At 43.4% G+C, this 23,732-nt stretch overlaps 1 protein-coding gene across 5 annotated transcripts in view; it reads left to right on the forward strand.

The window, feature by feature from the left end:
- The first annotated feature begins 562 nt into the window (after positions 1-562).
- The window catches only part of OSBPL1A (oxysterol binding protein like 1A), a 223,554-nt gene continuing 200,384 nt past the window's right edge, over positions 563-23,732 (forward strand). For 4 of the 5 annotated variants that reach the window (XM_055417076.2, XM_055417078.2, XM_055417079.2 and 1 more), the window contains exons 1-4: positions 563-767; positions 11,385-11,561; positions 15,829-15,951; positions 23,537-23,622. In XM_055417076.2, coding sequence (XP_055273051.2) covers positions 15,831-15,951; positions 23,537-23,622 — 207 coding nt within the window. In that variant the 5' untranslated portion in view covers positions 563-767; positions 11,385-11,561; positions 15,829-15,830. The remainder of the gene's footprint in view (positions 768-11,384; positions 11,562-15,828; positions 15,952-23,536; positions 23,623-23,732) is intronic. The other variant, XM_055417077.2, reaches the window with a different exon arrangement.

Below are 23,732 nucleotides of genomic sequence, written 5' to 3' on the forward strand. Positions count from 1 at the left end.
CAGACTATGAAAGGTGTGTGATGGGGGTACGAAGTGAAGGAAAACTTGTAAGATCTCTCTTTAAGCATACCTTACTCATATCCATCTTAGATGCTTACACCTGTATAGCATTTAAAGATCATCCTTTGACATGTGAAAAGAGAGGTGCAGCTAATTTACACTGCCCATTAAGTTCCCACGAGTAAAGTCGCAACCAAAACAGAAAAGAAAAAACCCGGGCAGCTGGGTAATGTATTGAGTATTTATAAATATATTTGCTTCGGCTTGGAGGGCTTCCTTTCCGTGCCACTGCTCCTGGGTGTCCTCGATGTGGGGTCCGTCCTTCTCTTCGGGCGGGGCGTGTGGGAGGAGCGTGAAGTCCTCGCCCCTCCTGGCAGCAGCTGGCAAATCCTGGAGCCAGCCTCGGCGATCCTGGCGGGACTGGAGCGTGCTGGGGGCGGGGCGTGCCAGGGCGGGGGCGGGGCCGGGGCCGAGCGCGCCACCCGGCCCGCGCGCCGGTCACGTGGCCCCCGGGCACGGCGTAAAGAGAACCGGAGCGCGCGCGCGCTCGCGGGGCCGGCCGCGCGGAGGGGCGGCGCCACCTCGCGGAGTGGTGCCGAGCGACCTCGCGCTCCGCCGGGCGCCGGGATCCCCGAGACCGACTATCCGCGGGGCCGCGAGTCTTCCGGGGGTGCGAGCCAGGTGACGGCCGCCTCCTGGGCGTGAGGCGGGCAGCCTGCGATTGTGGTTCCCCCGCCAGGAGATCTGGAACCCGGGTGACCGCGTAGGTCAGTTTCCTAGGCCGGCTTCAGGGCAAGCGGGCTCTCCCCTGCATGGTGCTGGGGCAGGTCTGTCCGCGCGTGGTGGGGAGTGAGGGCGCGTCTCCGAGGATCGGCAGGGTCTGGGTCTGGAGGGACCGGGCTCCGACCCAGACCTCGACCGCCCCGAAGTCCCTGACTGCTCCGGCGCTGCGGGGAAGTTGTTGCAAGTAGTAAGACGTTGGCATTTGTTGCATTTCCACTCTGGGTGCTGGGACTTCATCCCGGTGCCTCGTGCATTCCCTGGGAAGTCATCAGCTGCGTGCTTTCTAGGTACTTGGATGTGTGCATCCTAACTTTGAGCTTCCTACTATCCTGAGGAGGGTTGCTTCACGGTGGAAGTCACGAGCTGTTCACGTGACCCTTCTCACTGTGTCCCTCGTGGTCAGTTCCCACTAGCACCAAAGACCATCAAAGGAGTTCAGAAACAGTATGAAAGATTGCAGCTGCCTAATAGAAACAATGCTGCAGTCCACGGGGTCGCAAAGAGTCGGACACGACTGAGCGACTGAACCGAATTGAAACAAAGGTTTACCTGGTGGCCCTGCTGTTTGGCAGGAGGCGTTGAAAAGGGTTGTCTTGATGTAGTTAATGTTAGTTGTGAAAGTCTTAGCTTTATGCAGATAGTGAAGTGATATTAAGTTAAACTGGACTGTTTAAATATTGCAAATTTAGTGATTAGGTGTTTGTGGGTAGAACCAGTGATGTGTTTTTCTTGACAATCTCAGCCATATGGTAATATTGTAGTTGATGCATTCTGGGTTTAGAGTTCGGAATGTCCTCACCTCTTATTTCAGAATTTGGAAAATACTTCGATTTGTTTTGATGGCTTAGGAGTGTTCCTGTTCTGACTCCGATGCAAGGAAATTTTTTTTGCAGTGAGCAGTAGGTATGGCAACCCACTCCAGTGTTCTTGCCTGGAGAACCCCAGGGACGGGGGACCCTGGTGGGCTTCCGTCTGTGGGGTCACACAGAGTCAGACACGACTGAAGTGACTTAGCAGCAGCAGCAGCAGCAGTAGGTATAATTTCTGGATCCCCCTGCTGAAATTTTAAAGGTCTCTGTGTTAATTACAGAATAGTTACAAAATCCACCCTCTTTTCATCCCCTAGTTCTACTCTAGGAACTCTACCTACTACAATCTGTGGAGGGAGAAAGGGGAGAAAACTGTCAATAATGTTCCTTTTTAGAAAGTATCTTTTTCTTCTAGCCTTGAGCAGCTGATATGCAAAACAGGAGTTAACTCCTGCAAGTTGAATAGATTTATCTGAAGCAGTTGTGTATTAGTGTAGGGTTTTGCCAGGATCTGTTTATCAGATGACACTTGCTGAATCTCTCCTTTTTTCTTAGTAACAGGTTGTAGGGGTGGCTGATCCTTGTCTCTGGAGGCTCTCAGCCTTGCAGGTATTATTTGCACAGCACTTACACCTGTAATTCAGAGCAGCTAAATGTTATTTCTGTAAAATATTGCTTTTTCCACTCTTACCCCAAAGCAAAGGGAAATGATGCTTGTTTGGAATCAGCAACTAGGTAGAAAAATACAGCCAGTTTCTTTTGCAAGGTAACATGATGCAATGTCAATTTAACAAAATAAAATTTTTCTTCATGTGGTTTTATTTTACCTAGACACATCTGTATTTAATCATAATGTATCAGTCTTCATGCTTTGACAGTTTCTTACCTCTTGCCATTACAAGGAACTGAGCTTTTGTACATTATGTGTATTCACTGAGAAAAGTAGTCAGGAGAAAGTAGAAATCAGCTTAACTAATAACATATGGGGGAGAAAGCCAGGGCATGTAAAAAAATTTGAAGTGGTTAATAAGCCAAGTCTGGTGGTAATTAGAACTTTATTGATTTGTAAATTCTTTCCAGTTCCTAGAAAAAGGACAGGTGTTAGCAGTATAGTTAGCAACAAGCTTATACCAATCTTTCCGGAAGTCATTAATGAGGGGTCAGAAAAGATACTTTCGTGCATTTTGTACGCATTTTGAATATATTTGTGATCATATCATATAATTATCGGATGTTCTTGATCCCTAGAAATGTAGGATTTTCTCACCTATGTGTCCTCTTTCACTAATAACGTAGGTGAGTATAAGAAATACTATTAAATGCTTAAAGTAAGAGGATGTAGGAGGTCACTTTATCTGAGTCACTATATTCATCAACCGGCAAATAGGGAATTACTGTGCGATGCAGTGAAAGTGGTCTTTAACTGTACAGTTTCCTATCATGTGACAATGAAAAGTAACCACATTTTTACTTTGTTTAAAGTTTTCCTTTAAAGGAAAAGTTCTGGTCATATAGTGGGTAACTGATCAGTACTGCAACATATTTCATTACATTTGGAAGATAATTTTCAAATGTGGAAATAGGAAACATTTAAATACACTTTATCTGACATATAAGGAAGTTTATCATTAGAACGTGATATTTGATCAGCTATTATTTATATATAAAACTATATTCATCTAATTTGTGGACTTCTCTTGCTTCTATGGGTCCAACCTATTTTGAAACTATAGTTAATAGTTTTTAGAATCTATGAAGTTCAAATCGGGGATGAATGTAAGGGTTAGTTCTTGGTTGTTAAAGCAGATAAAATGTATAGCAATTTAAGGTTTAAACAATTTCATAAAGCAGGGAAGCTTATTTAATTTTTACTGGTTCTTTTAAACAGTAACATTTGCAACTGAATGAAGATAAAATAACAAATAGGAAGAATTATTCTTTTATTATATCTGTATGACATCCAAGTCAATATGGGTATGTAATGAATATGAATAAGAGAAGATAATGTAAATAGGTCAACTATAATTTGGTATAGGCATTTTACATTGATTTCAGTGGCTTAAAAACTGTCTTAAGACATACTACAATTATAGCCAGGTGTCTCTCATTTCTCCTGCGAAAAGGATGATGCTGTTGATCTGGGCACAGAGTCCTGTTGAAGTTAGCAAGAAAGTTTCACTGAATTAAAAATGATTTTTAACTTAATTCATATTTTTTAAAAAAAGAGGCTGGTGCTTCCTAGAGTGAACTTTAAAATTTGCTGTCATTTTCCTTAAATTGCCATATTTTGGATATCTTATTTCCATGAGTAAAGCTTCTTAAAATGAGAGGATTAAGCTAAAATTCAGATTCAGCTTCCTCAGTGTTCACACATTTGAACAATGACTAGGATCAGGGACCTTTAATTTTAGAGGCTGAATTGAATTTTATGAAATATATGGCATTAATAAAATTTCACCCCTTGACTAAAAGTTCTAAATTCTGGTTGTGGCTAGCAAAGTCATACCCTTAGCAAGTATCCTTTGTGCTTCTCAGTTTCTTCATCTCTAAAAGCGGTGTTAGATTAAATATGAATCTGTCTACCAAGGCTAAATTTCTAAAACAAGCAAAAATGCATTTAATTATTTGTGTTATCACAAGTGTCATAGTTTTATACATATACATTTGTATATGCCTGTGTACAAATAGGTATATACACACATACATAAACCTGGGATTTATAATATAAAAGAACTTAATGATGACTTTCTCAGAACTAATAAGATTGAGAGCAAAGGTATTTTATTTCTGTCGTCATGTTTTAACATAGTCTGATTTTTAATCTTTTCCTTGTATCAAAATACAGTATTGGAAAAATATCGGGGGAAAAATATACCATTAAACAGTTGAGTACTTTGGAATACAGTGCTGAGCACACTGGGTTATTTTTTTTTTCGGTTTTAAAGACTTGGTTTGTAAAATATATTCATAAATATTTAATTTTTCTCACTATTCAAATTCCTAGTATACAGTATACTTCAAATATTTTAATAACGTTATTACCAAGCATAAAATCAAAATCTGAGAATTTTAAAAATAATCACAACATAGTCATAAGGTGTTTTGAGTAGTTGGCTTCCTTTGACTTTTTACTAATACAAAAGCTATTTGGCACTTGTTAGACTCAAATTTCAGATGCTTCCTCATTTTTTTAAATTGTAAATTACATATAACAAAATCTTTTTAGCCATTTTAAAATATATTATGCAGTAGCCATTGTCTCTGTCCATCTCTAGAACTTTCTTATCCCAGACTGAAGCTCTGTACCCATTAAACACTAACTCCCCATTTTCTTCTCTTCCAGCTTCTATTCACCACCATTTTGATTTTTGGCTGCATGAATTTGTCTACTTCAAATATAAGTGGAGTCACGTATTTGTCCTTTGGTGTCTGGCTTATTTCACTTCAAATAATATGTTCTGGGTTCATTGTTATTGTGGCACGTTTCAGGATTTCATTCCTTTTAAGGCTGAATAGTAGTCCATTGTACGTATGTAGTACATTCTGCTTATTCATTTGTCTGCCAGGGGTCACTTGGGTAACTTCCACCTCTTGGCTGTTGTGAAGAACACTTCTGTGATCATGAACAGATATCTCTTTCAAGAGTCCCTTCAGTTCTTTTGGGCGTACACTCAGAAGTGGAATTGCTGGATCATCTGGTAATTTTATGTTTAAGTTTTTGAGCATCACCATGCTTTCCTGATATTTTATGATGTCCCGTTAAACATTGTTGTTTTTGTGATCTAATAAAGTTAGCCATGGATGTCTTTGAATTTTAACTTCAGACACCTTTAAGAAGTCTTTTAAAATTGTACCATGTGGCATGTGGGATCTTAGTTTCCCCAGCCAGGGATTGAACACAAGCCTCTCTGCACTGGGAGCACAGAGTCTTATCCACTGGACTACCGGGGAAGTTCCAAAGCACATCATTAAACATTTTGCATTTCTGGTACTTGAGTGCATTAGCTCTGATTATTGAACTTTACTGTCTTTGATTTCTTTAGGAATTTTCTTCTTTGATTCTGTAAAAGTTCAGCTGGAATAGTAAAGAAAAATAGCCATTCAGTTTGTAAAATAATAGACGCCTCTGACTGAATTGAATGAGTTGATTGCCCTTTAAGTTACAGTTTTAGGGTTTCTCTGCCAAGATTTCAGAGTTTTTGGGCCACAGAATTTATCCACTGTAATTAATGGAGATTTAGTGGCCTATATCAAGTATAGGAACCAGTTTAATTATGTACAGGCTTCCCTTGTAACTCAGCTGGTAAAGAATCCACCTGCAATGCGAGAGACCTGGGTTTGATCCTTGGGTTGGGAAGATCCCCTGGAGAAGGGAAAGGCCTGGAGAATTTCATGGACTGTATCGTCTATTTCTGCTTTGACTATGCCAAAGCCTTTGACTGTGTGGATCACAATAAACTGTGAAAAATTCTGAAAGAGGTGGGATTACCAGACCACTTGACCTGCCTCTTGAGAAACCTGTATGCAGGTCAGGAAGCAACAGTCAGAACTGGACATGGAACAACAGACTGGTTCCAAATAGGAAAAGGAGTACATCAAGGCTGTATATTGTCACCCTGCTTATTTAACTTATATGCAGAGTACATCATGAGGAACCCTGGGCTGGAAGAAGCACAAACTGGAATCAAGATTCCTGGGAGAAATATCAATAACCTGAAATATGCAGATGACACCACCCTTATGGCAGAAAGCGAAGAGGAACTCAAAAGCCTCTTGATGAAAGTGAAAGAGGAGAGTGAAAAGGTTGGCTTGAAGCTCAACATTCAGTAAACAAAGATCATGGCATCTGTAACCATCACTTCATGGCAAATGGAAAAATCGTGGAGACAGTGTCAGACTTTATTTTTTTGGGCTCCAAAATCACTGCAGATGCTAAGTGCAGCCATGAAATTAAAAGACGCTTACTCCTTGGAAGGAAAGTTATGACCAACCTAAATAGTATAGTAAAAAGCAGAGACATTACTTTGCCAACCAAGGTCCGTCTAGTCAAGGCTATGGTTTTTCCCATGATCATGTATGGATGTGAGAGTTGGACTGTGAAGAAAGCTGATCGCCGAAGAATTGATGCTTTTGAACTGTGGTGCTGGAGGAGACTCTTGAGAGTCCCTTGGACTGCAAGGAGATCCAACCAGTCCATTCTAAAGGAGATCAATCCTGGGTGTTCATTGGAAGGACTGATGCTAAAGCTGAAACTGCAATACTTTGGCCACCTCATGCGACGAGTTGACTCCCTGAAAAAGACTCTGATGCTGGGAAAGGTTGGGGGCAGGAGGAGAAGGGGATGGCAGAGAATGAGATGGCTGGATGGCATCACCGACTCGATGGACATGAGTTTGAGTGAACTCCGGGAGTTGGTGATGGACAGGGAGGCCTGGCGTGCTGTGATTCATGGGGTCGCAGAGAGTCGGACACGACTGAGCGACTGAACTGAACTGAACTGATCGTCCATGGGGCCGCAAAGAGTCAGACACAACTGAGCAACTTTCACTTCACTCACAGTGTTTATACAACAGCAAAATGTAAATTTGCTTTCCTCAAAATATTTCAGAATTAGAAGCTTGCCTTCCCCAGTGAACATTGGAGGAGGGGAGTCGAGGCAAAGTGGCCTCTAGTCTCCCAGTTTTTGAAGCTCAAGATGTTTTTGTCTCCTTATTTTTCTTGAGCATTCTCTTGGCCTTTAAAATCTCATTAATTAATCTTAAAAGCAGGAGTTTGGAGCTGCATGTATGTGAGAAGAATGGCTGAATACATCCACAGAACGATACTGAAAAACATTAATACTCTGTGTGCTGATAGAATGTTGTTCAAAATCTAGTCTCATAAGATGCATTAAGGCTTTACTTGTCTTTCTTTTGGCTTAAATATCAGAGACAGCGCTTTTCTGAAATAAACTCTCATGAGTCCAAAGAATATTTTTTAACATCTGTTCAACATGTGAATTTGGATTCTTTGATTTTTAATTTTTTCTAAAGTTAACTGTTGTTGTTCAGTCACTAAGTTGTGTCCGACGCTGTGACCCCATGGAGTGCAGTACCCCAGGCTTCCCTGTCCTTTACTAGCTCCTGGAGTTTTGTCCAACTCACGTCCATTGAGTCATGAGTGATGGTGATGCTGTCCCACTATCTCATTCTCTGTTACCCCCTTCTCTTCCTGCCTTCAGTTTTTCCCATCATCAGGGTCTTTTCCGTGAGTTGGCTCTTCACATCAGGTGGTCAGAGTATCAGTCCTTCCAGTGAATATTCAGGCCTGATTTCCTTCAGGATTGACTGGTTTGATCTCCTTGAAGTCCAGGGACTCTCAAGGGTCTTCTTCACTGCCAGAACTTGAGAGCATCAGTTCTTCTGCACTCAGTCTTCTTGATGGTCCAACTGTCACATCCATATATGACTATTGCAAAAACCATAACTTTGACTATGCGGATCTTTGTCAGCAAAGTGATGTCTCTGATTTTTAATAGGTTTATCATGGTTTTCTTTCCAAAGAGCAAAGGTCTTTTAATCTCACGGCTTCAGTCACAGGCCGCAGTGATTTTGGAGCCAAAGAAAATAAAATCTGTCACTGCCTGAACTTTTCCCCCTTCTGTTTGTTACCTCTTAACCACAGATTATAAGTTCAATTCAGTTCAGTCGCTCAGTCAAGACCGACTCTTTGCAACCCCATGAATCACAGCATGCCAGGCCTCCTTGTCCATCACCAACTCCCGGAGTTCACTCAAACACATGTCCATCGAGTCAGTGATGCCATCCAGCCATCTCATTCTCTGTCGTCCCCTTCTCCTCCTGCCCCCAATCCTTCCCAGCATCAGAGTCTTTTCCAGTGAGTCAACTCTTCGCATGAGGTGGCCAAAGTATTGGCCTTCAGCATCAGTCCTTCCAATGAACACCCAGGATCCATCTCCTTGAGAATGGACTGGTTGGATCTCCTTGCAGTCCAAGGGACTCTCATTAGAGATGTATTAATATCAAATTAGCAGTGATCATCCTAAGTAATACTGGAATGTATATTTTAAAAGATCTTTTTTTTGCTATGATTTTAATTTCTTGTGGCATATAAGGGGGAAAAAACCGTCATTTTTTGATCACTGGATGAAAGCGTACCACTTATAATAAACATGCTACTTTTAGGCCTTCCTATCAGTCTATCTTGATTGCTTTGATCTTGAAAAACTAAGATCATAAAACCACGTTCATCCATTCACCCATCCATTTAACGTTTGGTTGCTTGCTGTGTTCTAGGTACCTTGCTGGATACTAGGGATATAGTGGGGACACATAATAGACTTGAGACCCTTTTTCTAGTTAAATCTCTAGTGTAGTATGGGGAGAACAAAGAAATGACCACGCGAGCACCTACAGGCTAATGTCTGTGGCAAACGTGAGGTGCTGTGAAGGCTTATTAAGAGGATCTAGTTGAAGTTGGGAGTGGAGATGGCAAGTCAGACCTTGAGAAATGTGGATAGTAATTTATTTGTACAGTTGACTTTTCTAGAACATAAGTTATCAGGAATTCCCTGGTGGTCCTGTGGTTAGGACTCTGCATTTTCAGTGCCATGGCCCAAGTTCAATCTCTGGTTGGGGAACTAAGATCCTGCAAGCCTTGCAGTGTGGTGCCCGCCCCCTAATATATATAAATATTATATATATTTAATATGTACTATATATTAAAGTGTACATAAATAGATAAAATATAAAAATATATAGATAAAACATAGCATAAAAATATATAGATAAAACATGGATTTTTTTATTTCTAAATCTAAAAATATACAGATAAAACATAAAGTTATCCTAATGCAAGGCCTGGTTTTATTCATTAGTGTATCACCACCTAATAGAACAATGCCTGTACCGTCGTCAGCCCTCAGGGAAGTGTTTATTGATGGTAATGCAGTGACAGGAGAGAAAGGGAAAGGGATGCTGGCCTAGTGGTGGTGAGCAAACTGCAGCTCCTTGTGGACTTCACGGTGGACACCTTCCTAGCCCATGCTGGCTACCTAGATGCCAACCTGAGTGAAGTTTTAGCTACTAGAGATGTATCGAATTCTGAATCCTCAGGTACGCGTAGATAGCAGACTTTGCCTTATAATAGTTCTTGGATTAAGAAAAAGTACAAATGCTTTTATGTCTTGGTTTGGAGTCTTGGTTTGGAATATCTTAGTTTCTTTGTGGCATAGCTGAAAGGAACATAACGATAATGTTTTACTGGGCTAATAGTACTGTTATCATTTTAAGAAGTTTGCTTGGTCTTTAAATTACAGATATTTTTGGAGCTGTGCTACTTTGATTTAGTATTAGAGCCACTAGGGGAGAAGGAAAAAGTGTCAGCCCCTCTCCTATCCCCCCACCCCCCGCCATTCCTTTCCAAAGTAACCCAAGTTTAGAAAGGAGCGGTGTTGAAATGACTTCTTGCATTTTGGAATTTATCCTCAAGGTCTTGCTTATTTGACTATGTCCCAAGCCAAGTGTTAGCAGTTGCAAAACCTTTGAGTCTGCTTAGCCTTCAGACAGAGCAGCTAGTTTCAATGGATGTGGTGGTAAATTGTTTTGAAAAGAAGAGATGACTCCGTCCCCTGCCAAGCCACTGTCAGCAACTGTCCAGTCTGATACTAAGACTACTCTCACCTATTAAGATACTTAAGAATCTGTGTCTCAGGAAGTTGTCAGTATCAGAAAGGAGCTCTATCTACCCAGCTCCGACTGGCCCCTTAACCACCACCCCCAGCCGGCTTAGTGTGGGGCTTACTCTCTTCAAGGCTAATGCTCCCCTTGGGCTTTTCATCCACCTACTTCAGGCTCTTCTAGGATCTTTCTCATCTTCATTCTTTCCCCTGTCTTTCAAGCTTTTCCTCTCTCCTGGCTCCAGCCCTGCAGCTATGAACATGCCCAGGTATCTAAAAATCTGAAAACGGAACTTATCACCAGCCCTTCCTAACAAAGTCTCTCTAAAGGAGTTTGCCGCACTCCCTCCCTATCATCCCACTTTTACCCATGTCTGTCTGCGGGTCTGTCATTTCTACTTGAAATATTCTTGAATTCACCTTCTCCTGGCCAAACCAGTTGCGTTTTCAGGCCTTGTTCCTGCTCTTCCTTTGACATTTCACACCTTCTAACCCCTGGTTTCAGCACTCCAACCCTCTTCTGGTGCCACCCCGCCCCCGCCCCCACTCATGCTTAGATCTTTCCTGCTGCGTCCTTTCCCTTCACTCTTGGTTTTCTTTCAGTAAGAGGTCCTGATTACCCCCATGGCTTTAATCAACACTAATGTAAACTGTGGTGCTGGAGAAGACTCTTGAGAGTCCCTTGGACTGCAAGGAGATCCAACCAGTCCATTCTAAAGGAGATCAGTCCTGGGTGTTCATTGGAAGGACTGATGCTAAAGCTGAAACTCCAATACTTTGGCCACCTCATGCGACGAGTTGACTCACTGGAAAAGAGTCTGATGCTAGGAAGGTTTGGGGGTGGGAGGAGAAGGGGACGGCAGAGAATGAGATGGCTGGATGGCATCACCGACTCGATGGACATGAGTTTGAGTGAACTCCGGGAGTTGGTGATGGACAGGGAGGCCTGGTGTGCTGTGATTCATGGGGTCACAAAGATTCGGACACGACTGAGCGACTAACTGAACTGAACTGAATGTACTGACTATTGTAGTTCTCCCCTGGAACTGTTTTCTTGTGCTCAGGCTGGTATAAGCTGCTTGTTTACTGGATGTCTCCCTCTCTTTTTCCCACAGGAATCTCAAGCTCACCACGACCAAATGGAATCACGTCTTCACCCAAGACTGTTCCTGGTGTAACAGTTGTCCAGCTGGGGCAGAAACCTTTGTCCTGCTGATCGTGGTGATCTCCTCAGTCTTCAGGTCCCAGCTTGAATTTCACTTTCTCTGTGGTTCCTTCCTTCACTAATGCAGGTATAGGGCTAATCACCCGCTTTGTCCTCTGGACAGCCACTATCCCTTGTGTGTTACTGCACTTGGTGCATGTTGGTGTGACTGAGCACATGTGTGCCCTGTCTGGAGGGCAGGGACTGTATGATACCTCCAGTGTCTGTAGCAGTTTCTGTCCTTAGTGGGTACTTTGCAACCTTTGAATAATTTTTTTTTTGACCATGCCGCTCGACTTTCAGGATCTTCGTTCCCTGACCAGGGATTGAACCTAGGCCCCAGCAGTCCTAACCACTGGACCACCAGGGAATTCCCAAACCTTTGAATAATTCTTAATCTCAATTCCAGCGCTTATCAGTAACTGTCATGGTGAATATGATATTATTGAATATCATATGTTATTTACATGAATATCATATGAATATTAGACTTTTTAAATAAATTCATATGAATATCATGAATATTATATTACTGTGGACTGTTTAAATAAATAATAGTTTGACTGTACCCTTTTCATATTTATTATACAGAAGTTGAAAAACTTAGAACTACAAATTTTTTTCTATAAACCCGGTGTGGTAAGAACCCAAGGTAACATTAAACAACTTCTAGTATGTTCTGAAGATACTTCAAGTGTTCTTTGATTCATTCTTGAAAAGCAGGAAAAAGATATTAAATGAACATTTTTTTGTGTGTTTTGCCAGCAAAAGTGGATTGTCACTTATGTACTTTTCTCGTTAAAATATATAAAATCACCTGTGATGAAATGTCCATTTAATTTGACAAGATTTTTTGTTTTATATCTTCAGTAACTTTTCTTACAAAGATTAAATGCTGTTATATTGTAGGGAGTTTAGAAAGCACAACCGTCAAACGACAATCAAAGCCGTTCATAATTTCACTGTAAGAGGTAACCACTGTTATCATCCTAATGTATTTTTCTTTTTCTGTGAATATGTAAAACATATACAAAGACTGTAACATTAAATCCATCTGACTTGATGATACATTACAGTGCCATAGTTTTAGAAATTCCTTTTACAACCTTGATGATTTCATAGTATTCAGTTTTGTGAACAAACCTTTACTAATGGACTTTAACTTTTTTGCTTTATAAATAGGGCTGCAGTGAAAATAAGTATTGTTAAGCTTTTTAAATGGCTAATCGAATGTTTTAATAAGCATGCACTATAAATGATTTAGGGTGGTTAGCGGAAATGGCAACCCACTCCAGTGTTCTTGCCTGGAGAATCCCAGGGATGGCGGAGCCTGGTCGGCTGCCATCTATGGGGTCACACAGAGCCAGACACGACTGAAGCGACTTAGCAGCAGCAGCAGTATAAATGCCAGTCAACAATCTGTTGAGAAGAAAGGACATTATGGTCACTGCTAGATGACGTCTCCTAGGAAAATAGTCTCTGAAATCAGTCTCTGGGTTAGAGTCTGAGTTTGTCTTCCCTGAGGGTTTATAAGAGCCCTTTTAAGAGGATGTGAGTGAGTGCTGAGCACGGAGTTACCTGGTAGCACTCTGAAGGGACCAGGTTCTGGGCCCCAGGCTGGCAGGAGTCTGTGAGGTAAACAGGGTGCTCTTCCTGTTCTTCTGAGCACACGGGGGCCCGGCTCTAGTTCTCAGGAATGGGTGGACGCAGAAGACTTGCAAGGAGGGACATGGGTACCCACAGCTGATCAGGCAGCAGATCACAGACACGCAGAAGTGTGACTAGCACAAAGCCCAGACAATCCAAGGATGGTTAAGATCCAAGCCAGGCACACACTTAACTCCTACGTATTTTACTCTTTACCCACTGCCTTCTGGCCTTCAGAGTTTCTCACGAGAAATATGATCATCTTATCGAGGATCCCTTGTGTGATGTTTTGCTTTTCTCTTGGCCTGCTTTCAAAATTCTGTTTTTTGAAAGGGTGATTATATATCTCCGATTTCATCTTGGTGTTCCTTGACTTCTTGAATGTTTATGTTCATGTCTTTGACCAAATTTGGGAAGTTTTTGACCCTTATTTCTTCAGATGCTCTACCCACTTGTCTCTTCTGGGACACCTGTAATTCCTGTGTTGGTCTGCTTGTTGGTGTCCTACAGATCTCCTAAGTTCGGGTCACTTTTCTTCAATCTTTTTTGTTTCTGGTCCTCAGTTATTAATTTCTGTTGTCCTGTCTTCAAGTTCACTGATTCTTCCTGCTCAAATCTGCTTTTGAATCCCTCGAGTCAAGTTTTCACTTTAGTGACTGCACTTTTAAGCTGCAAAATTTCTTTTTGGCTTCATTTTAGGTTTTCTATCTTTATTTCCATTTTGTTTATATATCTTGATTTTCTCTGCTTCTCCCTTTAGTTCTTAATCATTTTTAAGACAGTTGTTTTAAAGTCTTTGTCTGGTATATCTGCCATTAATTCTTCTTCAGGGACAGTTTCTGTTGTTTTTTTCCTTTGAGTGGGCCCTGCTTTCCTATTTCTTTGTGTGATTTGTGTCTTTTGAGGAGGGAACAGCACTGCTGAAAACTGGACATTTGCATCTAATGCAATAACTCTAGAAATCAGATACACCCTCTTCCCCAGGGTTTGCTATTTTTTTTTTTATTTTGATGTAGACTGCCTCTCTGCTGAAGGCCAGCCTGAGGTATAAACTTAAGGTTGTCTCATGTCTTTTGAGCTTTCGGGTGGGAATGAGCAGTCACGTTGTAATTTCCCCCACATACGCATTTGGTTGTAAATGTCCTGGTTTTTACTAGAGGAAAATTAAGGGGAAATTTAGGGGGATATGGAAAAATGAATGGGGGGGGCAAAAGGGTGCTAGCTGTTTAAATCTCCTGGCATTCCAGCCCACTGGAAAGACTTGCCACAAGGGGCTAGATGCAGCAACAGTGGCTGCCCACTTGCTTGTCTGCACGTCTGTGATCAAAAGCAGCAATCGGTGTTCAGAGCCTAGCTCCCCAGTATTTGGAGGACAGGGTCCTTTTTGTCAACCTTGACTGCAGCAGGCTGCTCTAGGAGTGTACGTACAGATGCCTGCTGGTGTCTGAAGGATAGGGAACCACTGCTCTGCTAAGAGCTGAAATCACCACAGTTACCTTCCAAGTCTTCCCTGGCAGTTGCAAGTCTTCAGTAGGCTCCAGAGTTCCACAGTAGTTACATCAGACAGATTCTGCAAGTGCACTTGTGCAGGTGGAAAGACAGGTCCTGGTGTTTCTTACTTGGCCGTCTCCTGGCATCCTCCCTGGGTATTTGTGTATTTTGAAATTATTTCATCTTGACAGTTTGTTGTCTCTTCCTCCCTCTGCAACATATGTGTGCAATAACTTGTGTGTATAACATGTGTATAATATATGTGTATAACATATGTGTATAATAACTTATGTACAAGTTATATATAATATGTGTAATATTAACAGTTTACTGGACTGCACAGTTTCTGTTCATGCCAGCATTTGGTGTGTTTACTTTTTTTATTTGTGTTAATGAGGTAGGCAAAAAATACCATTGTGCTTGATCTATTTGCATTTAACTGATTATTGTGCTCAGTCACTTCAGTCGTGTCCAACCCTTTGTGACCCCATGGATTGTAGCCAGCCAGGCTCCTCTATCCATGGGATTTTCCTGGCAAGAGTACTGGAATGGGTTGCCATGCCCTTCCCCAGGGGATCTTCCCGATCCAGGGATCAAACCCACGTCTTCTTTACTGCAGGTGGATTCTTAACCTTCTGAGCCATCGGGGAAGCCCAAATGATTATTAGTATGAAAGAAATTTGTATTTTTTCTGGAATAAATGCTTTAAATTTGGTTGTTTTCCTCTATAGTTGGCTTGAGGCTTGATAAGAAAATGAGAGTTTATTGATAAGTATGGTGGCTCCAGGATCCTTATCTGTAATTTATTTTCTCATAAGTTTCCAATGTGTTCATTTACATCATTTCAGTCTTTTGATAATTCTATATGAACTGATGAATTGCCATATTTTAACTTTATAGACATAAGATTGTTAATGTTGTACTAATAAATACAAAATACTTCGACAGTGAGCTTTCATAGACACAATCTTACCACAGGTCATGAAGCTGATTGTATTTTGCAGGTAAGGAAGCTGAGGCTTCAGTAATAATACACAGGGCACAGAATCTCAAGGTCAAATTTTGACCCTGCAGCTGATTCGTTTAATTATTCCTTTTGTCTGTCTTATTAGCTACAAAATGAAGATGATTTTTTCCCCCTTTATCTGTTGGCAGAATATCCAAAAGCTAATATATGTTATTAGATTAATAGCAATGTTACTATTTTTTAAATCTAGAAATGAGTACAGACGCAGAACAACAGCTTCTCCATCATGCCAGAAACGGCAACGCTGAAGAAGTAAGACAGCTGTTAGAAACCATGGAAAGGAATGAAGTAACTGCTGACATTAACTGCAAAGGTAAGCCTTGAATGTATTTTTTCACTTTTTCTTGTGAGTATGCAGTAGGTGGCTCAGTGGTAAAGAATCTGCCTGCCAATGGAGAAGATTTGGGTTCAGTCTCTGGGTTGGACAGATCCTCTGGAGAAGGAAATGCAACCCACTGCAGTATTCTTGCCTGGGGAATCCCACGGACAGAGGAGCCTGGTGGGCCATAGTCCATGGGATTGCAAAGAGCTGGACACGACTGAGCGACTAAGTTCACACACACATATACACTACTTTATCATTTATTTAGTGCTAATCCTTTTGAACTTGCGTGCCATAAATTTCCATCTCTTATCCTAGGAAGAAGCCCTGGAAGAGTGGGTACTCTTCTACTCTCCTCTAAGTAAGAGAAATTGGGTGCCAGTCTTTCTTTTCTTAACTTTTTATTTTATATTGGAGTATGGCTTGGAGAAGGAAATGGCAGCCCACTCCAGTGTTCTTGCCTGGAGAATCCCAGAGATGGGGGAGCCTGGTTAGCTGCCCTCTGTGGGGTCACACAGAGTCGGACACGACTGAAGCGACTTAGCAGCAGCAGCAGCCCGTTAATAATGTTGTGATAGTTTCAGGTGAACAGCAAAGGGACTCAGCCATACATAGACATGTATCCATTCTCTCCCAAACTTGAGATCCAGTCTTAAAATTGTCGTGGATCCTAAATCTTATGAACTACAGGGATAATCCTTGAGCCCACAGGATACATGCTATGACAATTTCTTCTTCTCAAAGACATTGCAGTTGAAGCAGCAGGTTTGAGTGTTTACTGTATGCCCAGGATCATGTGAAGAACCTTAAAATACTCTCGGAGAGGATCCTTCCCTCACTGAGATTAGTAGATTACTAGCTCAGACTAGTCTTTATTGCACAATATGTACAAAGTATGGGAGCTATGACATGTGGAGTGTCATGGAATATATAAGAAGTATGTAACTAGAACTTGAAGGATTCGTTTCTTGGAGGAAATCATCCTAAGGTGATATATGAAGAGTGCATAAACGTAACCAAGTAAAAATAGAGAAGAAAAGGGCTCAAAGCAGAAGAAAGGTCACGTGCCAACGTCTTGAAGTGAGAAGCAGCCTCGATGGCAGGGATTTTGCAGATGGGAGGGGTGAGTAAGTAGCAGCCGCCAAATCACAGCCTGTCTTGCGTAACATGGTTACAAATATATTAAACTCAGGTGTGCAGAGAAATAGAATTTATTTTTTAAATTGGCTCAGATATTTCAACAACTCCTTCTCCTCCCGGGAGTTTGGAGGACTAAATGTTAGCCTTTGGGTCCCTCTGTCACTGGCTTTTTTGTAAAACGATTGGCCTCCCTGGGCCTCTCACCCGTGTCCTTTCCCATCTCAGTGGGTGCTGAGTGGCTTTAGTTGTACCCATCTCTCTGTGACCCCCGTGGACTGTAGCCCGCCAGGCTCCTCTGTCCCTGGGATTTCTCAGGCAAGAACACTGGAGTGGGTTGCCATTTCCTTGTCCAGACCACCTTCCTGACCCAGGGATTAAACCCAGGTCTCTTTTGTCTCCTGCATTGGCAGGTGGTTTCTTTATCACTAGCGTGAACCTGGGAAGCCCATCTCACTAAGGTGGCCTTTACGTGTGAAGGCGAGCCTTTCTCTGTGTGTACTGCCTTTGGTTCCTCTGCAGCCTCTCTTCCAGCGCATCCTTGTAGCTAAGCTAAAGCACACGGAGTCACACGCAGGTGTTTCAGTTGATCATGAGCACAGATGTGCTCCTTGGCTGCCTCAGGAGTCTCACCTTGGCTCTTGCTGGCTTCTTGTCACCCTGACCCTCTCTCAAATCTTTCATCTGACACATGGCCTAGGCTTGCTGGTTCACCTTGGACACACTCCTTGGGTGTGGCCACAGGGTCTTGAGTGACACGTGGGGGCTCAGAGCAGCTCTGGGGCCCAGCCTTTGACCTTCCCTCTGCCTGCACTGCGGAGTTTACTTTGACTTGGCCGCTCTGCAGGTTGGTGCTTGGCTTGGTGCCTGCTGGGGGCCCTTTTCCTAACTTCCCACTTGTCACTACCCATTCTCATTGTTCCCTGGACCTACCTTGCTCTCTGGGCTCGGGTCAGGAGCCACGTGTCCCATCTTACGTCTTTTCCTCTCACATAGCCCTGAGTCCTTGATGGGTATTTTGTTCTCCCATGTCACGTTCTCCTCCTCTGCTCGAGCAAGAGACCTCATGGCCTCACCCTCAATGGACGGAGTATTATCTTTGCATCAGGGAAGAAAACATGCTCTGAGTTGTCCAGAAATTAGCCTGAGGTGGAATGCTAAAGGGATTCTAAAAATCTTCTCATCCTTCACCAGAAACCTGGTTCTATTTTTGAAAAATTTGTTTTAATTGGAAGGTAATTACAGTGTTGTGATGGTTTTCGCCATACATCAATATGAATTGGCCCTAGGTATGCTTGTGTCCCTCCACCCTGAACCCCCCTCCCACCTCCCTGCCCACCATCCCTCCAGGTTGTCACAGAGCACTGGCTTCAGACTCAGTGGGAGAAGGAGAGGGTGGGATGATTGGGAAGCATGGCACTGAAACATACACATTACCATATGTAGAATGGAATCCTGGTTCTTAATCTTTACCTTGGAGTTCCGTTCTGAATGCCGGAAACATGCCTGTTGGATCATCATCAGGGACCCTTTACTTCCTACTCGCCTCCACCCTGACCATGGTTACCTTGGGCTGGTTCTTACAAAGTCACCTACTAGGAAATGTAAAACTGAGAGACAGTTGTTAATGCTTTTTCAAAATTTCACCCTCATTATACTTGTCAGTCAGGCTTGTCTTAAGGGTGGTTTGAAGGGTTTATGCAGAGGAACAGCATAATCAGGTGAGGTGGTGAGGTCACCCACAGCAGTGACTGGGGAGAGCTGGGACCAGGCATGTGAGCATTTGCGGGTGGGAGTCTCGGTGCCTGCCATTTCTTGATTTTCTATCTTACTTGTTTTTCCAAACCCTAAGAAGTTGAGAAAATGTTAAAGTGTAGTATAATTCTTCTGCAAGATTTAAAGCTCAACAGTCAACATAGAGATGCTATTAGTTGGAAGGAATCCGACCGATATGATGTCAGGTTGAAGGGAGAGAGGGAATCTCTGTAGGTGAAGGTCAGTACTTCTAGGCTTGGGGCACAAAGGAGGGACTAATTGGGCAGTTTTGTTTGCAGCTGTTGCCACGTTAGAAGTCTGTGTTCATGTCTATTGCTAATGGTGAGACATTCTTGCAAATAAATGCTAATATGTTTAAATAACATGCTTTATATAAATTCAGTGAGTAGTATTCCAAGAAATAAGTTTTTAAAGCAAAATAAGAGCTTGTATTGGTAATATAAAGATGCTTCTGTATGATGCTGTCTTCTCACTTTGTTGAGAGGTCTGCAGGAGAAATTACTTGAGTATTACCCATAATGTGTGTATGTGATTAGTTGCTCAGTTGTGTCTGACTCTTCGTGACCCCATGGATGGTAGCCCACCAGGCTCCTCTGTCCATGGAATTTCCAGGCAAGAATACTGGAGTAGGTTGCCGTTTCCTTCTCCAGGGGGTCTTTCCTACCAGTGATGAAACTCATGTCTCTTTTGTCTCCTGAATTGGCAGGCAGGTTCTTTACCACTAGCCCCACCTGGGAAGCCCATCACCCATAATATCTGCTGGTGTTTCCCAGTGTTTTACTATTCAGTGTAGGGTACAGTTTTCTGTACATATTTCTAAACTTGATTATTTCTTACTGATCAAAAATTTTGGATATCCATAAGAAATAGTAAAGAGTGTAAAGGATATTTGGAGTATTTTAAGAATAAGATTTTGGAAATTTGAACTTCTTGATCCAGAATCCCAAGTGGAAATACTAGATGTGGGGAAGATGCTGAGTAACTCAAAGAAGACTGCTGTGGGTCATGTGGGACTGGAAGCAGTGGGAATGGTGAAAAGTGTTTAGATATAGTTAACATTTAGAAGGTAGAATTGATTGGACTGATTGAGTTGTGGAAGAGGTAAAAAGGAGAAAGCCAGCAAGAGTGGTACTTATTTCTCCCATCCAAGTACTAACCAGGGCCAACTCTGCTTAGCCTCTGAGATCAGACGAGTTGGAGCCCTTTTGGGACGGAATGGCCATAGAAAAGTGAATATTGTTCTTCAGTTGCTCAGTCATGTCTGACTCTTTGTGACACCATGGACTGAAGCACACCAGGCTTCCCTGTCCTTCAGTATCTCCCGGAGTTTGCTCAAACTCATGTCCATTGAATCGATGATGCCATGCAACCATCTCATCCTCTGTTGCCTCCTCCTCCTCCTGCCCTAAGTCTTTCCCAGCATCAGAGTCTTTTCCAGTGAGTCAGGTTTTTGCATCAGGTGGCCAAAGTATTGGAGCTTCAGCATCAGCAGCTTTTTTCTGAATTGAGAAGTGAGTTGAATAATGGGACAGCTGATTGTGAAGAGTGGGAGCGGGGACAGGGAGTTTCTGTGTGCGAGTGTGCCCGTGAGATAAGTGAGTTCAGCTTTGTGCATCCCGGGAGCAGAAGGTACTCCTGTTTCCTCCAGGTGGAGGTGAAGAGTAGAGAGTTGACCGGTAGAGCTGAGTCAGAGATGGAAATGTGGAGTTTGAAGTCAAGAGCATACAAGCAAGGAAAGCTGTGGGAAAAGGCCAGGAGGTGTCATTGTTGGAGATTCCAGTGATGACCGGCCCAGTCAGAGGAAGCAGAGAAAGTGGAAGTTTGCGCAGAGCCCTCGGAGGAAGTGCAGAGCCGTGGAGACGCCCCACGGGGTGCAGGGCTCTGGAGGTTCGCACTGGGCTGGCTGACACTGTCCGGTGACGCAGCGTGCTGCCTGCTGGAAAGTGCCTTTAGGATCTGGCGACACAACTTACTGGGATAAAGTGAGGACAGCTTTAGTGATGTGGTGGGAAGTGAACCTGGCCTGAGTCAGTGGGTAGCTCCTGGAGGGAACGAGGTGGAAAGAGTGTAGATGGGGAAGAGGAGGGCGAGAATGAAGGGGACGATGGTCAAGGGGGTTCAGAACCGGAGAGGAGTTGGGTGCTTTTGCTCGTTGGATGGAAGACATGCAAATGCTTACCTGCTCCTTCCTGTTTGCGATGAAAAAGGGAGTGGTTAAAGATAAGGAGGGAAAGGACTGCCCAGAAAGTAGGAGGAAAGCGTGGGATCCGGGATATGGGAAGTGTGATTATCCAGAGGCCCCAGGAGGAAGGACGGAACGGTGCCTGTGGGCAGAGGTGCGGGGGTGGTTTGGTCGCTAGGAAGCCCAGAGAGTCCTATGAAAACTTCTCTTTTCCCTGAAGCCGAGAGGAGATCGTTTGCTAAGAAGCAGGTGTCTGGAAAAGAGGCTTGAGGGGAGTAGTGGGGATTGAAGTACCTGTGGTGGAGCATAGGAGAGACCCCTGAACAGGGCACTGTGGCGAGGACCCTGGCAAGGGCTTCAATGAAGTGTGAGATCCTGACTGGATGGAGCCACAAATCCACAGGGTTCTGTTATTTTTCTCTACCGCTGTTAGCGACCTGACTGTGGCTATAGAAAAATTGAGCTAATGTATTTATCAGGCTCTGGGGTTTTTCTAAGCTGCTGTGACAAAGATAGGATATTGGAGGGTATCGACAGAGAAATGTTGATGTGAGGACCAAGAAATAGACGCTGGACTGATTGAAGGAAGTGAGGATGGTGGGGATGTTTACATGTAAACAAAGTGTTTAAAGAACTTGATGGTTGGTTCCATTGAAGAATAAGCTGGGGATTTGCCTGTGTGAAGAAGCTGGAAAGTGGAGACTCTGTTCCTGAGTTCAGACGTGCCGGTGATATCCGGACTCAGCCTCTGGGATCAGGTACCCAAAGTAGAGCAGAGGCTAGGTTTATGGAGAAATGAGGGAAGCTGAGAGTCTGAGACATCAGGTTACTGAATTGCAGTAGACAGTGGCGGTGGCAGGATTTGCCCCAGAGAGAGACTATGTTGCCCAGAGTTAAGTGGTGAGGGGTGAGCCACTGGGAGGCTGTAGATGGCAGCAGAGAAAGTCTTCTGGGGTGGGGGTGGAGGCTGGGGTAACTGTGCTTAATGGCAGAAGCCTCAACAGGGATCGTAACATGAGTGAGGTCACCGACCAAAGATCGAGCTGGTTTTCGATGGTGAGATTCATGGGGCTTCTGTGCCATGAGGACCAGCGGGGCTGTGGAAACTGGAGGGCCTCCCCTGTCCAAGAGATAAAGGAGAGTCATTGTCATCAGAAAGAGCTAGCTGTCAGTTAAGGACAGAGGGTAAAGAGAAATGTTACACGAAATAGACTGTGGCTCATGGATGTGTTGCCACTGGAGTTAGGGGCTCTGGTGGGCGCCCAGTGAATGGAGCAAGGACACTGTGCGCTGGCAGTCCCTCTCGGAGCGATTAAAGGTCTGTTCCGGGCACAGTGAGGCTGATGGTGGATTTTCTGTTGGCCCCCAAACCTGAATCCAGGGGCTGAGAGCAGCCATTTACTTCCAGCTCCTCCTTGGGGGGCCAGGTGGCTTCTGGGCTTCAGTAGACCCTCCAGGGTGGTGGGCTTTGGTGCTTGACAAGCTGTATTCTCTCAAGCTTGATTGGGAAGTTGGGTGACCTTCTGAAATTTCTCAGCTCTAAACTATAGCGCCTTTCTTTTTTCTTCCCTAAACTGAGTTACATTGCTCGTTTTCACCAAACTCAGTTGTTTTATACTTCTCCTCAGCTGGGATCTGACATTTCATTGCTTTTTATTTTGGTTCTTGTTCTCTAGTTGGACTTGACCACACTGGTAACCCTTACCCTCGTTTCCCCGAGGTTTTATCTGAAGTCAGGACTCCGTTTTCAGTCCCTATCTGCAGCGCTCACAGCTTTCCAGACACAGGGAAGACTGGTTCTTAGTTTCCCTTCCTTTCCAGCCCGCTCACACAGGACAGGTGTTCAAGAAGAGGTGCTTTTCATGAAATGAGAACCAAGAGAACCGCATCTTTGTTTGATGGTGGCAAAATGGTTAGATACTCGGCACGCTAGAGCCACAGACTAGTCGGAATATAACCCCCATCAGGTCTCCTGCCCCCCTTTTAAGAAGAGGACATTGAGTTAGAAGGTGGCAAGAATCTGGGCCCTAATCCATCTCAGTCCAAACCCTTCTTAGTGTCAAGGCTCGTGCCTCTCACACATCAGCTGTGCTGGGTGAAAGGGAGCCCCTGGCCGGGAGAAATTTTACTGTAAAGTTAATAACATCTAAAAATGCCTCTTGAGAGCCTCCGAGAAAAGCACGTGGAGGACAAGTTTCTGCGAAGAGAGAGACTGGGAAGTGTAGTCCAGTTGGCTTAGCAGATGATTCGGGGTGGGCGCTGGGGTTCCAGAAAGGGACTGAACAGGCCTGAAAAGAGAATGTGACTATGCCTTTTAACTCAGTAGCTGGAGCACAGGAACTGTTTGTTGAATGAATGACCTATCCATTGAGGACCTATTTAGACCTTGAGGATAACCCTGTGAACTGCTAATAGTTTACTGGATCTGCCCTTTAGTGTTTTTTAAAATAAAAAAATGCCTCTTTCCATTTTTTTTTTTAGGAAGAAGTAAGTCTAATTTGGGCTGGACACCTCTTCACCTGGCGTGCTATTTTGGACATAGACAGGTGGTCCAGGATCTATTAAAGGTATTTTTATGGCTTTGATTTTTCAATAAGTAAAAAATACGGCTACTGTGTAAATTATAGAAGTCTTAGGAAAGGCCATTTGGGCTATAATGCATAACAGCCTTAGCAAT

Source organism: Moschus berezovskii, chromosome 28, assembly GCF_049115385.1.
Source record: "Moschus berezovskii isolate FMDL1 chromosome 28, NW_MosBer_1.0, whole genome shotgun sequence".
NCBI lineage: Eukaryota > Metazoa > Chordata > Mammalia > Artiodactyla > Moschidae > Moschus > Moschus berezovskii.